This window comes from Phaethon aethereus (assembly GCF_964289735.1).
Source record: "Phaethon aethereus genome assembly, chromosome: 5".
Classification (NCBI taxonomy): domain Eukaryota; kingdom Metazoa; phylum Chordata; class Aves; order Phaethontiformes; family Phaethontidae; genus Phaethon; species Phaethon aethereus.
This window is the reverse complement of record NC_138579.1, coordinates 38,044,175-38,065,857: the sequence shown is the minus strand read 5'-3', so window position 1 is coordinate 38,065,857 and position 21,683 is coordinate 38,044,175. Positions and strand designations below refer to the sequence as shown.

General features: G+C 38.6%; 1 protein-coding gene across 8 annotated transcripts in view; it reads right to left on the bottom strand.

Annotated features, from left to right (window-relative positions):
* Window positions 1-21,683, bottom strand: part of GPHN (gephyrin) — a gene marked incomplete at both ends in the record, with an annotated part of 312,397 nt that overhangs the window by 14,819 nt on the left and 275,895 nt on the right. For all 8 annotated transcript variants that reach the window (XM_082000102.1, XM_082000108.1, XM_082000105.1 and 5 more), the window contains 3 exons: window positions 18,098-18,219; window positions 20,229-20,382; window positions 20,617-20,675. In XM_082000102.1, the coding sequence (XP_081856228.1) occupies window positions 18,098-18,219; window positions 20,229-20,382; window positions 20,617-20,675 (335 nt within the window). The remainder of the gene's footprint in view (window positions 1-18,097; window positions 18,220-20,228; window positions 20,383-20,616; window positions 20,676-21,683) is intronic.

Here is a 21,683-nt window from a genome sequence, read left to right as displayed (position 1 = left end):
GCATTTCCAGTAGAATGACCTGTATAATATATCTCTTTCTTTACCATCTGTATAATGTAAGACATTTAAAAATTCTACCACTAGAACTTTGTCCAACCAATAGCACTGCATATCATCTTTAGATAGTTGTAAAATGCATTGAATTCTTCCAAGATGAAAGATGTGATAGAAATTTTATTTCAATAAACTGCATGATTATGCTAGCTTGGTTTTTATTGCGAAGAAAGGAGACATTTACAGAATTCCCTCCCTTGCATTTGCTGAAGGTTTCTCTCTTTTTGCTGTATTTGGCACATTTCTTTTTGTCACTCAGGTCTGTCTAACTTTCTATCCTACTTGAGGCTGGTAGTTCCATGACTCTGCAATTAACACAAAACACTCCTTACAGGAGTCACCAGCTGCAATCTTCAATCAGCACTCTAGCAAACATTCTCCTTGCCTTTAGTGGATTTAGTGCAGAGAGTTATCATACAAATTGCATATTAACACATATTTGACAACTGAGATAACAAGATACTACTTCTTGTTTCATTTGTTGTGTAATAATGAGCAGCTTCTCCTTTGGATTGACATGGAAAGGGAATAAATACTTGAAGACTATTAACTTCTGAAAGAATAGACAAAATAGCTTTGGCATCTGAGCATAACAGGACAGGATTGTTCTAAAAGGCCTGTGACAAATCGCCATGAAGCTGAGAAATAACACTCACTGTCTGAGCAGGTACAAATCAGAAGCTATATTCTGAAGCCCTGGCCATTGCTAGGGCCAGGATACTGGATTAGCTAGACTAATGGTCTAATTTACTATGATAAATCCTTTAAAATGTCTTGTGAAAGTGCTATTCTTGGATTTTTTTCCTTCCTGGACAGAACTGTAACAGGTGTTCAGATATAATGGTGAATACCTTAATCAATGTAAAGTAGATTTTGATGGGAAGTCTCATTTCTAGATGGCAAAACTATTCCATTTCATCGGTGATTGTCAAGTCAGAGTGACACTGGGCACAAGGGAGTGTGCTTTTCTAACATGCTGCAATTGATTTAAAAAATTATATTCTGTATGTTGAAGATGACATCCCAGCATCTTCTGTAAATACAACTAAGATAATTTGTTCTGTAAGGACTACATACAGTTTACAAAACTATTTGTATAGGTAAGTAAGCACAAATCAGAACTTTCTCTCAACAGTAAAAATCCCCATCTACAGCACAAATGTCTGCACAAATTATTATGTGTATTGTACATACATTTTTGAAGCTGCAGACATAATGCTTTGCATAAGGAGTCTGTGTACTTTCAAGTACATCTTTATATTCTCTGCTAATTTTGCCAGTCTGATAAACAGAGTATCTACTTTACTACCTCAATTTCCTGTCCCTCTTTATTCAGTTTTATGGAACAGAATGAGCAATACGACCTGGAAACTAGTTGGAGGGTATCTGTTGTATGGCAGCAGCAGCATGCGTAGAATCCAGTAAGCAGTTGCATGACACTGCACTTGACATGCCACTTGATTTCACTAATTTGAAGAGAGGGCTTGCACGATGGCAGTATACAAGAACAGGAACACCTTCTGGATTCATGACAAATTCTTGTCATCAAAGCTAGTTCGTGAAAAGCTGTTATGCAGCACTTGATTACTGAGCTGCCTTTGAACTGAAAAGATATGCAAGAGCTTAAGAGCTTGAACAAGAAAATGATGCAAGCCTCATTAAAATAGACATCAGCCATGTAGAAGATTTTTTCCTTTCTCTCTCTCAAAAGAAATAGCTACAGTACAGTCAAGACCAAAGAATTCTCTGTGTTTTAAGTGCCATTTTGAAGTACCCTAAATTACAGTGTAATTTTCTCTTTCAAATAGAAATCAACATCTGTTAATTCACTTCTATTGATCCTATTGTTGTGTTTCACTGTCACTAATTATAAATCTGCCAGCCTTTTCTGTGATACAACCCTTAACACCAGCAGTTTGATACATGCAATTAAAATGCTCAGTTTTATAATTTAATTTATAAAACAGATAACAACAAATGATGATCTCCATCACCTACCACTCTGCAGTAAAATGAGTGATCCTTGTAAAATGGAACTGGAACATTTAGTTAGGACTGACTTATCAAGCCACTGTTGCAGTACAAAGCCCATAGTTCATTACTAATTTCCAGCACCATTTCCACCAAATTCTTTGCCGCGGTAGTCTCGTTCATTCAAATTAACCTCACTACCTGACAGTCATGTCCAGTCCTTGCTGTTCATTGCCATACACAGCTATTACTTCTGGGCAACTAACAGAAACACTTGCGATTGTTGTAGTCTTCCACGCATCAGCCCAGGCTTTTATAAACCCAGGTCTTCTGCAAACCTGTACTTGCAAAATTTGTGCATGCAAACCATCACAGCTAGCACCTTAAACCTGTGTGCTTTACAGATATGTTGGACACAGAGGCAGAAAGATACGCATGCACTATAATGCACCTGATGCATGCAGAAGTGTCAATTGTGAGTACAAAAGACGAGTGGGGTAACCTTTCTGTTACATACCTTCTGCCTACTGTTTTACTTTATTTGAAAACATCTCAAGTATTTCAGTTATATGCTGAAATAATTACCCCTTCGGACACGATTCCTCACAGATTCAGAGGAGCTACAAATTCTTGGACACATAGTGAAAACTAAAGTGCTAGCAGCGATCCTACACCAGTCACACTAAAGACCAAAGTAGACCAGCTGCTCCTCTAAACCAAAGCAGATGACTGTAAACTTCAAAAGGCTACGTGTCATCTGTAGGTACCCTGAGTTTAGCGCATTCTGTCCATGCCCACACAGACTGGGAAGAGTGGTTTGTGCTAGTTTTGCATCTTACGAGGTCTCATTTCTGCTAAGCAGATTTCCTAGAAGAAGAAAAGATTTTACTAAGGTACAAGGAACTGCTAGAAATTTGCCTTGTATGCAAAGATCCCGATCAAGCTTCTAGTTCTACATCAGAAAAAAAAGAAGAAACATCTCCAAAACAACAAAGAATTTACCGAAGTAAAACTTTGATCAAAAAACCAAGAGACTGTACTTATTGTACTCAGACAGAGATCTCATCAAGCTCAATGACATTTCTGTTTGAGGAAAGATGGGATATGGATTTGATCCTTTATGATTAACTCTCATTTTTCTTCTTGTGCTCATTCAGTTGAGGTGACAGATTTCAAAACAAATAGATGAATGCAGCTAGGCATAAAGACAAAGTCTGTCACTGACTTCTCACCTCATGGCCAAGAGGAGTATTTTGCATATCAGTAATTTGCAGGATGCAGAATAGTGAACAGATGCCATATTAGGTTTAGCCAACTAAAACCCAACTTCTGTGGAATGTAATATTGAATATAATTCGTTGAATGTATTTCAATGAATGCAATTCAATGAGTGAATATTTGAGTGTAATAGGAATTCTGTGTTTTGACTAGCATGGTTTTCTAAAGCAGAAGATGATCTGATTTTGATGATGTATGTAGGAACATATGGGCACTCTTCTGAAACTGTATTTGTTTCAAAATTCTCCAGTGTATTTCATCATGTTCTCATAATGTTTCTTCCTTCTACCTTCTGTGGTATTTCCCTGGATCACTTTGAACAGATGCAGTATGTTTTCCCTAGGAATATAGGCCATCTTGTGAGGAAAGCTGGAGTAATTACAGTAGCTTTTGGCTTGTTCAACATGACTATGTAAGTTTTGTTTATCTGACAGCAACATAAAAGAATCTGTCTTTGTTACTTTTTGCTGCTCCTTTGATGCTGCTGCAAATAAGAATGCTATTTTGCAGAGCATTCTTTTTCATGTTACATTTATGAACTCAAAGAGACTTTGATTAGAGGTCTTCAACACTTTTGCTGAAGTTACCATGAGATCTGCCTAATGCCTTCAACTTTTTCTCTGTATCTGGATGATAACATATTTTACTCCACTGTTTTCATGAACTGCAGAAGACTCCCACTCATATATATGCCAGGCAACTCACGAAGAGTACAAGGATCTTGTTAGGTCAAACAGGGACAAAATTAGAAAGGCAAAAGCCCAGCTAGAGCTCAGTCTGGCCACAGTTGTAAAGGATAATAAAAAATGTTTCTACAAATATATTAACAACAAAAAGAGAGGCAAGGAGAATCTCCATCCCCTACTGGATATGGCGGGGAACATTGTCTCCAAGGACGAGGACAAGGCTGAGGTACTTAATGCCTTCTTTGCCTCAGTCTTTAATAGCCAGTCCAGGTATCCGCAGGGTATTCAGCCCCCTGAGCTGGAAGATGGGGATGGAGAGCACAATAACCCGCCCATAATCCAGCAGGAAGCAGTTAAGGACATGTTAAGCCACCTGGACACCCATAAGTCTATGGGACCTGATGGGATCCACCCGACAGTACTGAGAGAGCTGGCAGAGGAGCTTGCCAAGCCACTCTCCATCATTTATCAGCAGTCGTGGTTAAAAGGGGAGGTCCCAGAAGACTGGTGGCTTGCCAATGTGACGCCCGTCTACAAGAAAGGCTGGAAGGAGGATCCTGGGAACTATAGGCCTGTCAGCCTGACCTCCATACCGGTGAAGATCATGGAGTGGTTCATCTTGAGGGTGCTCACAAGGCATGTTCAGGACAACCAAGGGATCAGGCTCTGCCAGCATGGTTTCATGAAAGGCAGGTCCTGCTTGACCAACCTGATTTCCTTCTATGACCAAGTGACCCCCCTAGTGGATGAGGGAAAGGCTGTGGATGTTGTCTACCTTGACTTTAGTAAAGCCTTCGACAGCGTCTCCCACAGCATTCTCCTGGAGAAACTGGTGGCTCATGGCTTAGATGGGTTTACTCTTCGCTGGGTAAAGAACTGGCTGGATGGCCAAGCCCAGAGAGTTGTGATGAATGGCGTTAAATCTGGCTGGTGGCCGGTCACAAGGGGTGTTCCCCAGGGCTCGGTTCTGGGGCTGGTCTTATTGAATATCTTTATAGATGATCTGGATGAGGGGACCGAGTGCTCCCTCAGTGAGTTTGCAGATGACACCAAGCTGGGTGGGAGTGTTGATCTGCTGGAGGGTAGGAGGGCTCTGCAGAGGGATCTGGACAGGCTGGATCAATGGGCAGAGGTCAACTGTATGAGGTTTAATAAGGCCAAGTGCAGAGTCCTGCACTTGGGTCACAACAACCCCATGCAACGCTACAGGCTTGGGGAGGAGTGGCTGGAGAGCTGCCCGGTGGAAAGCGACCTGGGGGTGCTGGTTTACAGCCGGTTGAATATGAGCCGGCAGTGTGCCCAGGTGGCCAAGAAGGCCAGCAGCATCCTGGCCTGTATCAGAAATAATGTGGCCAGCAGGAGTAGGGAAGTGATTGTGCCCCTGTACTCGGCACTGGTGAGGCCGCATCTTGAATCCTGTGTTCAGTTTTGGGCCCCTCAGAACAAGAAGGATGTTGAGGTGCTTGAGTGTGTCCAGAGAAGGGCAACGAAGCCAGTGAGGGGTCTGGAGCACAAGTCTTATGAGGAGCGGCTGAGAGAACTGGGGTTGTTCAATCTGGAGAAGAGGAGGCTGAAGGGAGACCTTATCGCTCTCTACAACTACCTGAAAGGGGGTTGTGGCGAGGTGGGTGTTGGTCTCTTCTCCCAAGTAACTAGTGATAGGACGAGAAGAAATGGCCTCAAGTTATGCCAGGGGAGGTTTAGATTGGATATTAGGAAGAATTTCTTCACCGAGAGAGTGGTCAGGCATTGGAACAGGCTGCCCAGGGAGGTGGTGGAGTCACCATCTCTGGAAATGTTCAAAAAACGTGTGGATGTGGCGCTTCAGGACATGGTTGAGGGGACACGGTGGCGCTGGATTAATGGTTGGACTTGATGATCTTGAAGGTCCTTTCCAACCTTAGTGATTCTATAATGACAAAAGATCAGAGAGGCCAGAAGAGATGGCGCAGGAATTGCAGCCAGAAAAGGTCCCACGTTGTAAATCCAGGTGCTTATGTACTACAGAGCACATTCCTACAATGAAGGCATTACGTTGTTGATGGTTGGGTCCTGTATCACATTCTTGTCTGCTGCTTGTGTACATTCATCTGCAAGAATTTGCTTGTGAATTGTAGTGATTTTTTTCATCAATGCTGGAAGAATAGGACCAAAGCTTTGATAACAGTTGTCTTCAGGTGCTTCATTGTACTAACCACTTTATCCACTCTAAATCCAGGCTAATGTGTGTCCACTGAATGTATGAAGAAGCCTGAGAACAGCCGGTTTCCATTAATAAATTATTCCTCGCTATTTTACTGGCTGAGGACAATGAACCTTATCCCAATACTTACCAGAAATCCATTAGTTTTTCCAAGAAGATGGATGGGTAAAGAAAATTGCTTCTATTTTATCTTCCTTCTTATGAAGGAAGTGAATCTATATGGATTCGTTGAAAAGTTTTCACTTTTGGAGTGGAAAATATTCAGCTGGGTTGAAATAATATGCCTTAAGATTACACCACACAATACAATAATCAATGCCAAAGACATTGCTCATCAGTAAAATGACAGTGCCTTGGTGAGTCTGAAGGGTAAACATGGTTCTGCAATTACTTCTTTCAGAGCACTGATGAAATACTGACCTAACTGAAAATAAAATATTATTACTGATGTAATTAATGCCAGTTGCTTATGTAAAGCAAATAGTATTACAAAATCTGACACATGGTGACATGGCATTGTTATCACAGAATTTCTTACCTTTTCATCTTGCTTTAGCTTCAATTTTAAGTAAGAGGAAATTTTAAAGAAATTTTAAGTGAATTTTAAGTAAATTTATCCCCTTGTAAACTGGTGTAACTGCTGTTGAACTACAGTATGAATGTCTCTATGGCAGGTAGAAATGCAGTCCCTAAAGGCAATGCCTCAAAATGAAGGTTTTCTCTGTAAAGCTCCACCTTTTACAGAATCATAACTTAGTCACTTGCAAAAATGCCTGTCTCCAGAAGACAAATGACTTGGAAGCCAACAGGTCAGAGACGATATAAAAAAGCCTTTTAAAATTCCCTGTCATCAGCTATGTCTTAAAACAGTTATTTTTTAGAAAATGTTGAATGAAATATGACATCAATTTTTGTTTACTAAAACATAATATAAATTCTCCATGAAGAGTAAACCACGGATTTTTAGAAATGAGCGAAGAGAAGGAACAGAAAGAGAAACTTACCCTGTTTTGAGACCAGCATGTCAATTTTTTGACAGCTGTTAGTCTATGGAAGCAACTCGAACTTCATTTGTCTCTACAACACTGGACTATGTTCCTTCAATCACAAACATGTTTTTAGTGTAAGAAAATGCCCACTGTGTTTTCTCCTGCTCTGGAAGCAGAAGCATTTTGTTATTGCTTATGCTTTGGGTAGCAAAATGCCCCCTTACTCTAAGGGCTGTTTTTTTTGTTGATGTTTGCCCTAGCACTGCTTAGAAGAGCCCAAAAGCTCATTTAATGTCTCCTCTAGATTTAGTCTGTTAGCAATGATATGTGAACGGACTTGTATGAGGTATTCCAAGTTGAACCCCTGCTGGTAGATTCCAGCTTCTAAGCAATTTCTGATACAGCAGACAGTCTGTATCATGTTCGCATTAACCTAAAACGTTTTAAAGACGGCAGGTTCTTGTAAATTAATTGCAGTTAAGTTTTTTGGGATGTGTAGAGTATAGTGTAAGATTCTAGTGGGTTGATCTCTTCAGCCAATTTAATGAGGAAAACCTAGATTTATGACAATCTGGCTTCAGCATGAACAACCAATTGCTAAACAAGAACTAGTCTTCTGAAGGCTAAGGATATGGCAGATTGATTCAGTAATGAGTACAGAAACTTGTCAAGTATGCAAAGCAAATGTTAAGCTATAACTCAATTCTCCCTCCAACCTTTGTTACAAAAATAGGCCCATTAACCTCCGTGAGGATCCTCACAACGACTGAAGTTTTCAGTTACTAGCCTTCAATAGGTTTTTCATTACTTTTCTGCCCGTTTTTAACTCCTACAAGAATCAAACTATAGAAACTAATTTTTCTGTTTGTTAATGGAGAAAGTGGCAGATGGTTTACTCTCCCTCTGTTATAACTCCTGCCCCTTTGGCCTGTCTGTGATAGTAGGTAAGTTCTGTAAATTAATCTCCATTATTAAGCCATCTGCCTAAATAAGACCTAGTATATAATCATACGTGTATTTTGGAAAAAAAGTGTAGTGGATAGTTAAGAGATTTCATGAACATTCCAGATAGCCTGCTTTAGAGATGATCAGCGTGGTAATGGAAAAGCAAGTATGCAGGTATGGCTGAAGAGTCATCACAGTGACTGCCCTAGAGTTGTACTCTGCTATTACCTTCAAGCAGGTTTCTTCCCAATTTGCCCTATTTTTAAAAGGGAAAAGCCCTGATGGATAGAGATGTTTGCTGCTATTGACAAGTAATGTAATCATTCTTAGTATTAACAGAATTTTAATTTTATCAACGTTGTGGAGTCATGTATGCCTACAGTGCACTGGTGCATAAGAACTTAAATGACAAGGCAGTGATATTTAACGGACAGAATAAAACACCATTTGCTTCTGTATGGCAACCATTGGCAGAATTCGTGCTCCAAGCTCTGCACTGACAGACACCTAGTCGAGCCTGCCTGTGAGCATGCATGTGCCTCAACGTCCCAAGTGTTTTAAAAACAGTGCTCACCAATCTGGTAGGCCTGTCTCCGCAGTGTTCTGGAAGCTCTGTGTCCCTTCTTCTTTAAAAACATCTGGCTTCCTGAGGGTAAAGGAAGCAGAAGGGGTATAATAAAGAGCCAGGGAAGGAAAGAGGCTCCTGGGGTAAAAAGGGATGCTCTGTACCCAGCTGTGTCCCCCTTGGTGGTTCTGAATATTCAAAATCATCATGGGAAACACCTTCTCTCTGCAAGGCCAGCCAACGGGTAAGAAAGGGAGTGCATGGGAATACCTTTATGTTACAGTTTGGACAGGCTTCTCACAAGGATGAAGAGTGGAGTTATGGAAGGATTTAGGCTCAACTGGGCATGCCAACAATGCGTAGTTCATCTTTCCTTGCAGAGTCTATGGAGAAACTTCTTTACTCTTGACCTCCAGGCAAAGCAAAATGAAGTGTTAAACACCTTGACATTTTGGAAGGAGGACCACAGGTAATGGGAAAATATTTGGAGATAGGCCCCACTGAAATATTTTTACTCATACTTTCTAGCTTCTTATTCAGGAAACGGGTCTCAAGGCGTATCAGATGTCACCTTCTCCACTACAAAGGAGAAAGGGCTTTATTTATCCTAATTTTATATCTCCATAGTCAATAAAGATGCCACTTTATTCATGAGAAGCTTCATATCCAGCTACCCTGCTCCAAGAGGCAGGATTAGAAAAAATGTCCAAAAATGACAAAGTTACTGCTATCAGGACCTTTTTTAAAACAATTAATGTTTTTCTATGAATTCCTGTTTTATGAAGACAGCATTTCCTTTTACATATACTTCTTCCAAATCAGTTTCACTGGGAAGAAATAATTTTTAGATAGCTTCCTTCGTAACAGAAATATGAAACAAGCCAAAATCTATGTTTTTATACTCTTAAATGTAGGACAATTAAATGTAAAATATCTTCACTTGACATGAAGATGTATAAATGTCTCTTTCAAAAAAAACTAGAAGAAGATGTTCAAGATTGAGATGGACCAGGGCAAGAATCATCACTGGACAACGCTCGAGCCCTTTCTTCTTTTCAGCTAGCTGGACTGTTACCAACAACAAAGTCAACCTCCCCCCGCAGTCCCTGGCTCAGGTTCAGCTGATCCTACACATAGCAGCTGCAGTCCATCACTTCAAAGATCACTTCTCAGCACACACAGATCCTGTCTGACGGAGGAATGTGAGAAGGCTGGGCCAGTGCACCTGCACTATTGTTACACAGTTATGCGTGCACGCAGACACCACTAACATGAAATCTAAAACCCTTTTTATCACCTTGTAAATCCCTGCCTGGTTTCTCCTCATAGGTCATCACAGAAAGGGTCTGCCAGATCAGATGCATACTAATGTTGTTTGGAAGTCATGGAAAAATATTAAAACCATTCAGGTTAGAAGTTTAGATGTCCATTTCTTTCTGACAGTTTTCCCAACGTAGCCATTTCCTAAAATGGCTTGAATTCCTCATTTGTTCTTCTATTCATTGCCAGAGAACAAAGTTAGTCTTTGTTTCTTGAAATAGGGTCACTGTGTCAGGAAGTGACGTACAAAAGACTTTCAGATTTCATAAGTGATCCCAGCTTCTGGTTTACTCATCAACATTAAAGAGAGCAGTCTCAAAAACCAACTTTTTCCAGCAAGGTGCTAAACTCTAAGAGTACTCTCAGTCTCACAATAGTCTTCTCCAAGAAGGCAGACTGAAACTACAGACATTTCTAAATGACACACTGAATTACAAGGGTAAGGAAATCAAAAGCATCTTGTCGAAATTTCCAGAAAGTTTCAAATTCATTTGATCATCACATTCTAAAATAGTGAAAGCTCTGACTGGCATTCTGTCTTTGCAGATCACTGTTGCTGTTATTTCTGCTGGTGCTGGCCTTCTGAGTTTGTGCTTCTACTATGTATTGTCAATTACTATAACATGAAAATTAATTTAGTTCTCTGAAGTAAGAGTTAAGAGAGTATTTGTGAGCAGGAGAAATAATTTGGTAATTTTGTCTGATTTGGTATTTATTATAGTCTGGGAACCTCCCTGAACTTGCTTCTGTTTGAACTGTAGACCACTTTTAAATAAATACCCAATCTTGCTTTGAAATGAGTATCAAAACATTTGATGTAGTTTCCTAATGACAATTACTTTCACTGTTACAATTATGCTTTATTTACAGTTTGAATTAGTCTAACTTTAATATCTAGCCACTGCTGCTGAAATAGGAACTTTATTCAAACTTTATTCTCCATGTGGCTGAGTATTATTGGAATGTAATCAAGTAATCTTTTAAGAATATCTTTGTTGAACTAACAGCCTGAATCCTGATACTGTTAGAGTATACAGTCCACCTTTCAACCACTTAAAAAATTTAATGGTTCTCCTCTGAATTCTATACAACATACTGTTGTCTTTTCCTGGGTGTACAAAAGTAAGGTCAAAAATAACCTAATTCTAAAGGAGACTTAGCTCTTTATACACGTTAGAACTTGTATTCAGTAGATTACGTGCTATAATTCTCAAATTTTCTCCTAAATCTTTACTTCTCAGGATATAATCCTCCATCCTGTAAATTTTACTTATATCCTTTAGTCCTATATATATCAATTCATACTTGGCTGTATTAATAATGTATTATTAACCATTTTTCCAAGTGATTCATATCCCTGACACAGTGACCCATCTTCAACATTCACCACTTCTTTGATCTTTCTTTATCTACTGCCTCTTAGTTTTAATTAATTTCTTCTAGGGCATTAATAATAAAATTTAAATCCTCAAAAATTTCTCCATGACTTGGGAACCCAAATTCCTATATACGATCTAGATATTAAGGAGGTTGAAACTCATTTAAGTGAATGATATTTTGGCCCCTAGAGGCTGAAGTTCTCTTGTAAACAGAACTTATGTCTCCAAGTATTTTTTAAAACGTTAAGATATACCTCAAAAATTGACTACAGTAGTTTTTATGTCCCTCCAACAAATACAGTTGCAAATTCACTCTGTTTTCAAATATAGGAGGATTTTCATAGTATTCTGTCCTCTTTATTATTTACTGTTTAGTGTCATGTTCTACTACTGGGCTGTGATTCTATAAATGCTAATTCAGGAAGAAGTCCATGCTTGGGTTGGGACAATTATGAGAATGACACGCTGCTGTGCATTAGCTTTGTACCTGTCACCTCTAGCGCATGAAATTTTATTACCTGTCACACTACATAGTTTCCTACTGGTACAGAAGATCCCCTGGGACTTGCACTGTCCTGTTTCACAAGTTCTTTTTTTCACCTCTGTTTTGGCTCAGATGTTTCTTTGTCTTTTCTGAATATGTGCATTAGATGACATGACTTGTCACATATGACAACTTATCTGAAGTTTGCCCTAATGGTTATCAAGAGTTGTGACAGATATTAAACGTTTCTGCTTGAAAAGGAGAATATTCTTCTTGACAGGGCACAATGAAAGAGAGGACCTCCATATCTGAATCACCTTCAAACCGTTACCCAGTGTTCCTGGATTCATTAGGCTATGATCACACTTTATAACACCATCATTCTTTGAGCAGATTTAGAACTGAAGTCACTTTAGCAGAAACTAATATTGTGCCATTTGATTTAAGGCCTTTTCTTAATAAGCCTTTTCTTGCAGTCATTTGTTAAATGGTACTACTACTACTACTAATTCTGTTCACAGTATAATGGATTGTAGCCAGGCTGGACACTAAACTGGTGCAGGGACAGGCTAGGATTCTGTGGCTGAATTCTGCCTGTAACACATATTCTAACTCATATGATGATATATATCAAGTTGATATTGCATGAGAAATTTTAGAGTTAGAGCAGTTTCCCTGCTCTTCTCCCTCCACTCCAGATGTTCCATCTGAATTATAACACTGGTAAGTACATGCAACCCACACAAGTACAAAAGATTTAAACCTCTTTTTGGACAGCAAACGTAAAATTCAAGCAGACTAAAATGCTCCTCCTTGAATGAGGTCTTAGTATCCCTTCCAAAATATGAAAGGACTCTTTCAAAGCCTTTATTTTAGGGATATCACACAGTAGTGCTGTCACAATAGTAAGGGTGATTTTTAAGGGGTTTACCTGTCACTTAGGAGCTCTACGTCAAACAATATGTCATAAAAGAGAGGTATATAAATGAGAAACTAATAACTTCTAATGTAGAAAAGGTCTCATATGCTGCTGATTTTATAACTCTTCTGATGTATTCTTAAAGCAACCAAGCAGATAATGTGAATTTCCTAAATTTTTCTCCCAAGGAGAGATTCTTTCTCTCTCCATTGTGGAATCACAGGCTCATAAATGAAAATGCAGCTGAAAGCAGGTAATGTTATACATGTCTCTGACAAAAATGATAAAGGAATTAGAAAATAGGGAAAAGAAGGCAAAGAAGGGGAAATGCACTCGTGTAAACAAAGGTAAAAACAGAGGGAATTGAATTCATTACAGAAATGTTCAACATTCTTTAGCAAGTTTAATGAGAGTCTCTCACAGAAGGAAAACTGTAAAAATGAAAGATAGCTTCCTAAAACAGAGGCCCATGCTATAGTAGATTTTGCTAGCGCTAAACTTTACACACTTAAATAAACAGTGGATACAAAGAACAACACAGATGAAAAAATCTCGACACAAAAACATCATGATAATTATTAGAGTTCTACAGATCAGATCAGAGATGTAACTCTCATTTTTATCAATGGTTTCCAAAGAACCTGATAATTTAATAGACTGTCAACAAAGGAAATGAGATTAGAAACCTTTTACACTTGGTCTTATTATATGAGATAACACTCAAAAGTACATTTGAATACCAGGTTTAACTGGACAGTTGTTTCTGCAATTTTTTAGCAAGTGAGTCTGTGATTCAGACAAAGATGTAAGACACAACAGTAAGAAAAACATCATAAGGGTTCTTCCTTTTTTTGGTTTTGTATTTGTTTCTTGTGTTTGGAGTAGTTCTGGAAATGGAATATCTTCCATTTCTATCCAGAGATGTCTGCTTTTCAAACAGCTTGGTTTTTACATGCTAAGAGCACAAATAGAGTAAAATCTTGGCCTGTAGCCAGACATAACTTCAGCTGTATCGCATTTTCCAGGTTCCTTCTTTTCTCCTTTTGATTACTCTTAGGATTTTAACTGTAGTTTTTATCTATGTGTTTTAGACTTGCTGTTTTTCATTTTGAATATTGAGTCATATATACAATTTATGAGAATGGAAACAAACAATGACAACCCCAGAAATTGTCAAAATGCTCCAAAAAGAAATAAAATACTGGTTTCGGCTGAAAATATACATATAGGCTAAGTGAGACTTGCGTGGCCAGTTCAAAATGTAACTTCACATATGATTAAATACACAAAGGCATTTTTAAAGTGCTCCTAACTAGCCTGCAGACACCCACAGACATTCCACGTGCTTCCCCATCCTTACACATTCTCTGTTGGAATGTGTTTATGTGTATCACAGTCCTGGGCTTTGAAGCAGCTGGACAAGTTATTTTCTTACCTAATCACCTCTGAGTGATTTGTATGCTGAAATGAAATATAGGAATACTTACCTCTAAGTTTGTCTTTGCAAATACTACTCTAAAACAATTTTCATGCTTGAATATTAGCTCTGTAAATATGACTGAGACCCATTACTGCAACAGTAATACTCAACTGTGCTCCCTATTAGCTGCCTCTCAAACTCCATTCAGTGCTTATGGTATACAGCAAGTGACACTCCCAGTAAAATGCAGTAAAAATTTACTCAATGATGTAAGACCAAAAAGAAATAGAACAAAAAAAGAAAATAAACCCCAAATGTGAAATAGGGGAAGGGAGAAATACATTACATTGATACTTTTGAAGAAAAAATTACAAGTTTTTTCCCTTCTGAAAAGTATTGTTTGCCAGTATTTTTACTACATCTTTAGGTATTGAAGGAATATAAAATCTTCTTCTTTTTCACTGTCTAGATACATATACATACAAAATAAACCGCACATATACATGGGCACACACAGACACATATAACCTATGGTTTAACTCCAGTAAACCATATAACAGACACTGAAGCTTGTTCATCTTTTCTATAAACATGCTAAAACATCAAAATTGTACCCTTTGTAAGATCTCTCCGGTAAGTCTCTTGCATTTGTTCAAGTGCTATGGTACTCCATCAAATCAGTCATGTTATTCCAAAAGATACTGAAATATTCACATGGGCAACATTCTCTTAGTAGCTTTATTACAGAATGAAACAGTACCATACTTCTTATCAAACTAATATACATTTTCCTTTTGACTGAAACAGAACTGCACATGCATTTTGTTGTAAATATATAGATTGGGCATGCAGGTGTAAGAAGAATGGCAGAAGACTTGTAAGACAGAATCCTGCTATCAGGTGGGGAAGATTCTTGTCTAAGTCAACAGTACTGAATTATTCTTCCAAAACTTACTGCAAAGTACAAAATCACTCTACAATTGGAGTCTCATTATTTCTATTCTATGAGCTAAAGTAACGACCTCTGCAGAAATGACTCCCCAAGCATGAAATCAAAAGTTCAAAAAGAACTCTTATTATCTTTCCCAAGGTAATACTATCTCAAGACACAGAGAATATTTTAATACTGAGGATTCAAAAGTATCAACCTCTCTCATAACTGAAAGAAAAGCTGCAGACACTTGTCTACCTTTGACTGAAATATATGTTTGCTGTCTGATTTTCAGCTAGCATCCAACAAGTAAAAAAGGGTCACAAAACATATTTGTAAAAAATACAGAAAAGTAAAATGTAGCAAAGCAAAAAAAATCTCTTGGGCCTTAAATAGAATCATAGAATAATCTGGGTTGGAGCAGACCTTTAAAAGTCATCTAGTCCACCCCCCTGCAATGAGCAGGGACATCTTCAACTAGATCATCTCGCCGCAAGAAAGACATTGAGGTGCTGGTCCATGTCCAAAGAAGGGTAACAAAGGTGGTGAAGGGTCTAGAGAGCAAGTCTTAGGAGGAGCAGCTGAGGGAACTGGGGTTATTTAGTCTGCAGAAAAGGAGGCTCAGGGGAGACCTTATCACTCTGTACAAGTACCTGAAAGGAAGTTGTAGCAGGGGTTGTTGGTCTCTTTTCCTAAGGAGTAAGTGATAGGACGACAGGAAATGGCCTCAAGTTGTGCCAGGGGTGGTTTAGATTGGATATGAGGAAAAATTCCTTCACTGAAAGGGTGGTCAAGCATTGGAACAGGCTGCCCATGGAAGTGGTTGAGTCACCATCCCTGGAGGTATTTCAAAGACGTGCAGATGTGGCACTTAGGGACATGGTTTAGTGGTGGACTTGGCAGTGTTAGCTTTACGGTTGGACTCAATGATCTGGAAGGTGTTTCCCAACCTAAATCATTCTATGATACTAAAATTGGTTACGGCTGGACTCAATGATCTTAAAGGTCTTTTTCAACCTAAATGATTGTATGATTCTAAAATTGTTTGCTATTTAATACTGAGTGCTTTCAAGATGAATTATCTTCACAGATACTCCAGGAGGTCATAGAAAAAATTCCTGAAGGCAATGGAATACATAGCTGTAGTTTTGCACGATGACCTTAAGTTAAACTCTCCATGTGATGGTGTTGACTTTACAGCAAATTTGAGACTAATTTGGTTAGGACAAGGCCATAAAGAACAAACAAGCTTTACATTCTTACTTTGCCAGAAGGGCTACCAGAAAGATGTTCAGGGAAAGCATATTTCCATTGGATTAACCCACTGTTAATGACAGTATGTAAGTTGATGTTAACAGTACTGTTGATGACAGCAGGAGTAACTTCTGGTCATGCAGATGGCAAAAATCTCCACCTCAAATTGTTAGAGAAAAATCCTGCCAACCCTTCTTTTATGTAGAGATGACTATCAGGAGTATAATAGTTTTATCTGAGAACTTAACTACCTGTGTTTGAAAATCTAAAAATGTCCTTATAATATAGATAAAACTCTAGAGATCCAAGACACTTAGATACCGTTCCTGGAAAGAACAGTGTCATGAGTTTAGACTCTGTGTGAAATCTCCACTTGAAATTGGAAGCATTGATGGACAGGAGGTTTTTGATATTTATTCCTATTTGGAATAGCAATGGAATCTTGCCATGCCAGAGAACCAAAAAGGATGCCTGGATGCAGTGACGGTACCCAGAAGGGTTTGCTTTCCCTAATATCACAACAACCGCTGCTGTTGCTGTGTGTCACATTCCCTGTATGAATACTTCAAATACGACTGCATTTCCCAGAGCCACGGTTCAGGTTGGTTCACATACTGTAAAACCACGTGGTGGCTGGCCCATTCAGACATTTTCTGTCAAGCTAGTGATGTTTTGTATTGCACTAGGGAAGACTGGTTTTGACACGAGCTGATCCCTAGCAGTAGCCTCATCTCCCTGCTTGGGAATTTTGTCATCACTCAATGTGAAATGTGGGTGCTGAAATTCACTATTTCCTTCCCCCACCCCCCCCGCCCTTCTGATCTGGCCTCACTTTTAACTACCTACAAGGAATACCCTTTTTCTCAAACAGGTGGAGGTGAACCTGAACAATTCCCTATCAAACCAAGCCTGTTCAAAGTCTTTGGGGCTCAATAAATTGAGGAAATATGTTGTGCTGAGAAACTCAAGCCATGCATGACAGGCACTGCACAGCCTTGCAAATGACAGAAGACTGAACACTTCAATCACTTCTCCTAAAGCTCTCAACTGAGATATGACTTCACTACCACTGGGAAACAAGGAGCAATCACTGTCAGATGAACGGAAACACTGATCACAGGGTGCTACTCTGTGGCAATCAAAGTAGAGACCAGTCAAGGAAAAAAAAAATTATTCTGTAAATTCTTTGACATATTTCTGGAAATGTTGACCAACATCAGCAGTGGGGCCTTCCCCAAAAGACAGTTACTCAGAATCTGGCAAAATTTTATACTCCAAATTAATTTTGGCATGGAAAATAAACTCTGAGAGAAACTTTCCTTCTCCCTTTACTGGGTCAGAAAAAAGTATAGTTGCTGTAGAATTACTTCCTCTTATGTGTATTAAGTATGGTGCTAGTGATGATACTGCAGCAATAAATTCAATTTGCAGCAGCAATAGGTGTTTCAACAAGCAGAAGGCAAAAGAGGATAAATACCATTCAATAAAAAATTTACCAGATTATTCCTCTTAATATTAGAACAGACTTATTTATTTCTCTAATGAAAAGGGTAAAATACCTTCTCCAAGATGTGGCCTGTCACAACACTGTGACACTTGCAATAAGTGACATTTTCTCTGGTATTTCTTTTTTCCACGGATGCCATAAAGTGCACCGCATGAATATGAAGTGACATCTTTACTAACGTGTGGTACTTACTTATCTCCCACAATTCCCAAGTTGATTGTTGGATAGCCATGTTCTTGGATTGTAGCTAGGAGAGTTGAACGGTTACTGTCCCGAATCTTTCCTGGCAAGAGGTCATCTTCAGGATTCAGTAGCTATAAAAACAGAAACACTCTCAGTCAGTCTCCTTGGAATACTGTGCCTTTACACAAGTGAGAATTTTCTTCTTCAGACTGGACAGGATATTCTTAGACACCTATGATAAAATATATGTGTAAAGTGATTTAGTGAATTTAAATTAATAATATATGTAATGTGATTGTTTAGTCCAATCCTCCATGTTGCTTAGTTTGTTTCTATTGGTCCACGTCTGCAAAACCGTCTTTCTCCTTATGAGTACCTGGCTTCTAATCTCAAACATTAGAAATCAAAACACAAACTTTAAGTTTCCAAGTTATTCCTTCTATTTACATGGATTTAAGGAACCTCATTGATGTTGCTAATGAGATATAAAGGTATTAAATTTTTTTTGAAGTTCATTGTCTATTTACCAATAAAGATGTTTTTTAAATACAACACTCTCTATTGGAATAATAGACAGAAGCTTAAAGCTTGGTTCTTGTTTCAATTACTGTTTTGGATGAAAAGCTTTCTCTCAAGATAGTATCATGGCAAGTGCCTTACAGGTGTTAAATATTTTGGAAGTTAAACTACAAAACATACATATGTAAACATATATTTTACATATATTAGTAATGCTTTTGTAGGACACTGAAGGACAACACCATATTGACAGGAGGTAAATAATAACAACAACAACAACAATAACAACAATAATAATAATCATCATCATCATCATCATAATAATGTGCCTGTCAAAATTACAGCAATAGAGTTAGGTAGTAATGTAAGAATAACCTAAAGTGGAGCATGGCTAAATTTTGATGCTTTGCCTAGCAGCTCTATTTCTGTGAAGGTTTCCATAAGATGTTTAAGAAACCCACTGTGCAGGATCTTTTTTAACACGTGATACAAAAGAGAGTGCTCACATCAGTAAATGCTTAATGATATGCAAGAACCTTCAGTCATACAGAAGATACTATTCAGAAAATCATCACCTGTAATCCTTGTAGCTCTTTGGATTTGTTCTTCGGTTAGTGGTGTGTTTCCCGCATGACACACCCTGTCTACGTTATGAAATCCAGCAAGATTCTGTCCCAGCAAGGCTGGCCTCAGCCACCCAGAGTAACCAGTAGTCACAGAGTAACCTTCACTGGGGTTGTGGAAGTTGTAAGGACACCACCAGATGACAAAATTCAACATATTAAAAGTTTTCAAAATCTTTCAAAATTCAACATATTCAAGTTGTATGAGAATACAGATATTTGGTTTATGTTTGTGTCTGGATTTCAAAAAGTTTGCCTCAAAAGACAGTCAAAATTGTAGGTCAAACTTCATGCTGTCTTTAAACTTCAAACTGACAATCTCAATCCAAAAGTTCTTTGCTTTTGCTCTTCCTATTCTCTCTCTGTCCTGCTGCAGGAGGGAATGAGCAAGCATAGCTGCTGGCTGGGGTCAAGCCACAACATATGGAAAATTAGTAAATTAAGTTAGTATCAAACCTGATTTTTCTGATGAAGTTAAGACAAAGCAATTAGAAAGTTGGTCTGGTGCTCTACCGAGAGGAGATTGTCTGGATTTCAACATGTGCTACTATTAAAAAAAAATTGAGACACAATACTACAGCAAGGCATTTGGTAGTTCTATGCAGTTTTCAAAGACAGGTTATCTGCCATTTGCACTATAGCTACAGAGGAGTGCTGCTCAAAAGAAATTATTCTTCCAGTCATGATTGGCAGTATGAATTACAACCCTGACTATTCCACAGGTCCTCCCTTGCTGGCAGGAGGAAAGCAGCTGGCACATGGCTGGATACATTACCAAAATTTTGGCAAAGACCGCATGTGAGACTTGTGAGAGAGCCCTTGAGAGAGAAAACACAAGCAGCTGATTGTGGGTTGATCACTCACAAAAAATACCTCACGTCAGCACGAGTTGCAGCTCAAAAAGTGAGTCTACTGGGCAATAGGGTGGAAGTCACTATCCAAAACGCTGTCCCAAATGAGATATATTCAGACCTTGATTCTAAACATACTTTTCTTACCTCATTCCCTGTTGACATGACTGCAACCACTGGAAACTTGTTAACTTCTACTTCGGTTACTCCAACAGTTGCTAAGAGACCAATCTCAGATGGACCCATGTGGGTTCCTTTGGCCAGCACACATTCACCTCTTTTAATGTCATGTCCTATAGGTCTGAAAATCATAGCACAGAAAAAAACTAAAGAAAAACAGAATGAGATTGAAAGTATCTTTCCTTGATTGGTCCTGCTCCAGGTGAGGGGTGTCAAGGGATATTCATTAGTCAGATTGTCAAAATGTCAATATTACTTATGGCAGTACTAACTTTTTAAATTACTATGAAAATCACCAGCCCTTCTATTCCTTACAGAGACACTTTACTGTTTATAAAGTAGGCTGTGTACAGACCTGATATCTTGGCCTGGTCGCGCCTGCACCAGGATTCGAACTTCTAGTTCTTCAGTGCCCTACAAAAACAGGGAGATCAAATATGGTCAGCTGGGCTATTCAACTAAGATAATCAGCTTTAATTTCTCAGAACTCTACACAGCTTACAGTACTCATTACACTGAGACCTTATGGTTTAAGCATCATTATTGTTCTCCTGATCTGTGTCAAGATTGTAACATGTGTGCTAAAACGGAACAGTTTTCTAAGAAATTCTCTCTTTGATGAGCTCACCAGGGAAGGACCAGCACTGAATACACAGTTTTACCTTCCTTTTTTTATGATTCTCGTGTTTATATATCTTTCCTATGTTACATCCTATGTTTGTCTGTTGATCTGGTATACCGAGTAGATTCTTTCTACTCCTCTCAGAGAACTTGATCTGCTCGAACAATTTCAAAGATGGCATTTCAAAAGAGCATTAGTCTGACAGACAATATGCCACTACCTCTGCAGAAAGGTCAAAAAAGCTATATGCTCTAGCTGTTTCCAGATTTTCATGTAGATTTCTATAGTGGAATCTCACACTTGAGAGCTTTGTACAAATCAGAAAGAGGCTTATTCATCATACTTACTTATAGTGAACGAGAGAGAGTGGCCTGAAAAGTCTGATGCCTACTTTAGTATTTAATTCTTCAGAATTTCAATAGTTTGGTGATTAATTCAATGCCAATAAATGGCATGTGACCTATAGTGTTAATATTTAATTTATAAGCCCTGCAAGTGGGTTGATGATATATACACTCAGCTTCGAGACAGTGCCAGCCTATCAGTAGCACTACATCTACTCTTGCTTAGACTGGAACAGATTTTGTTTTTACATTACCATGTAGTTCTTCAAACTTTAAGTGTCTCAAAGTTATGAATCAGACACTAATATTAAAAGACAAACAACACACATCATTGTCATTTGGAATTTTTACAGGAACGATAGTGTTCTATGGGGACACTGGACTTGTCTCTTTTCTTAAAGGGGATATGGACTGCATTTTCTGAGTTCAAACTAAGTGCTTTAAACTAAAGGCCCC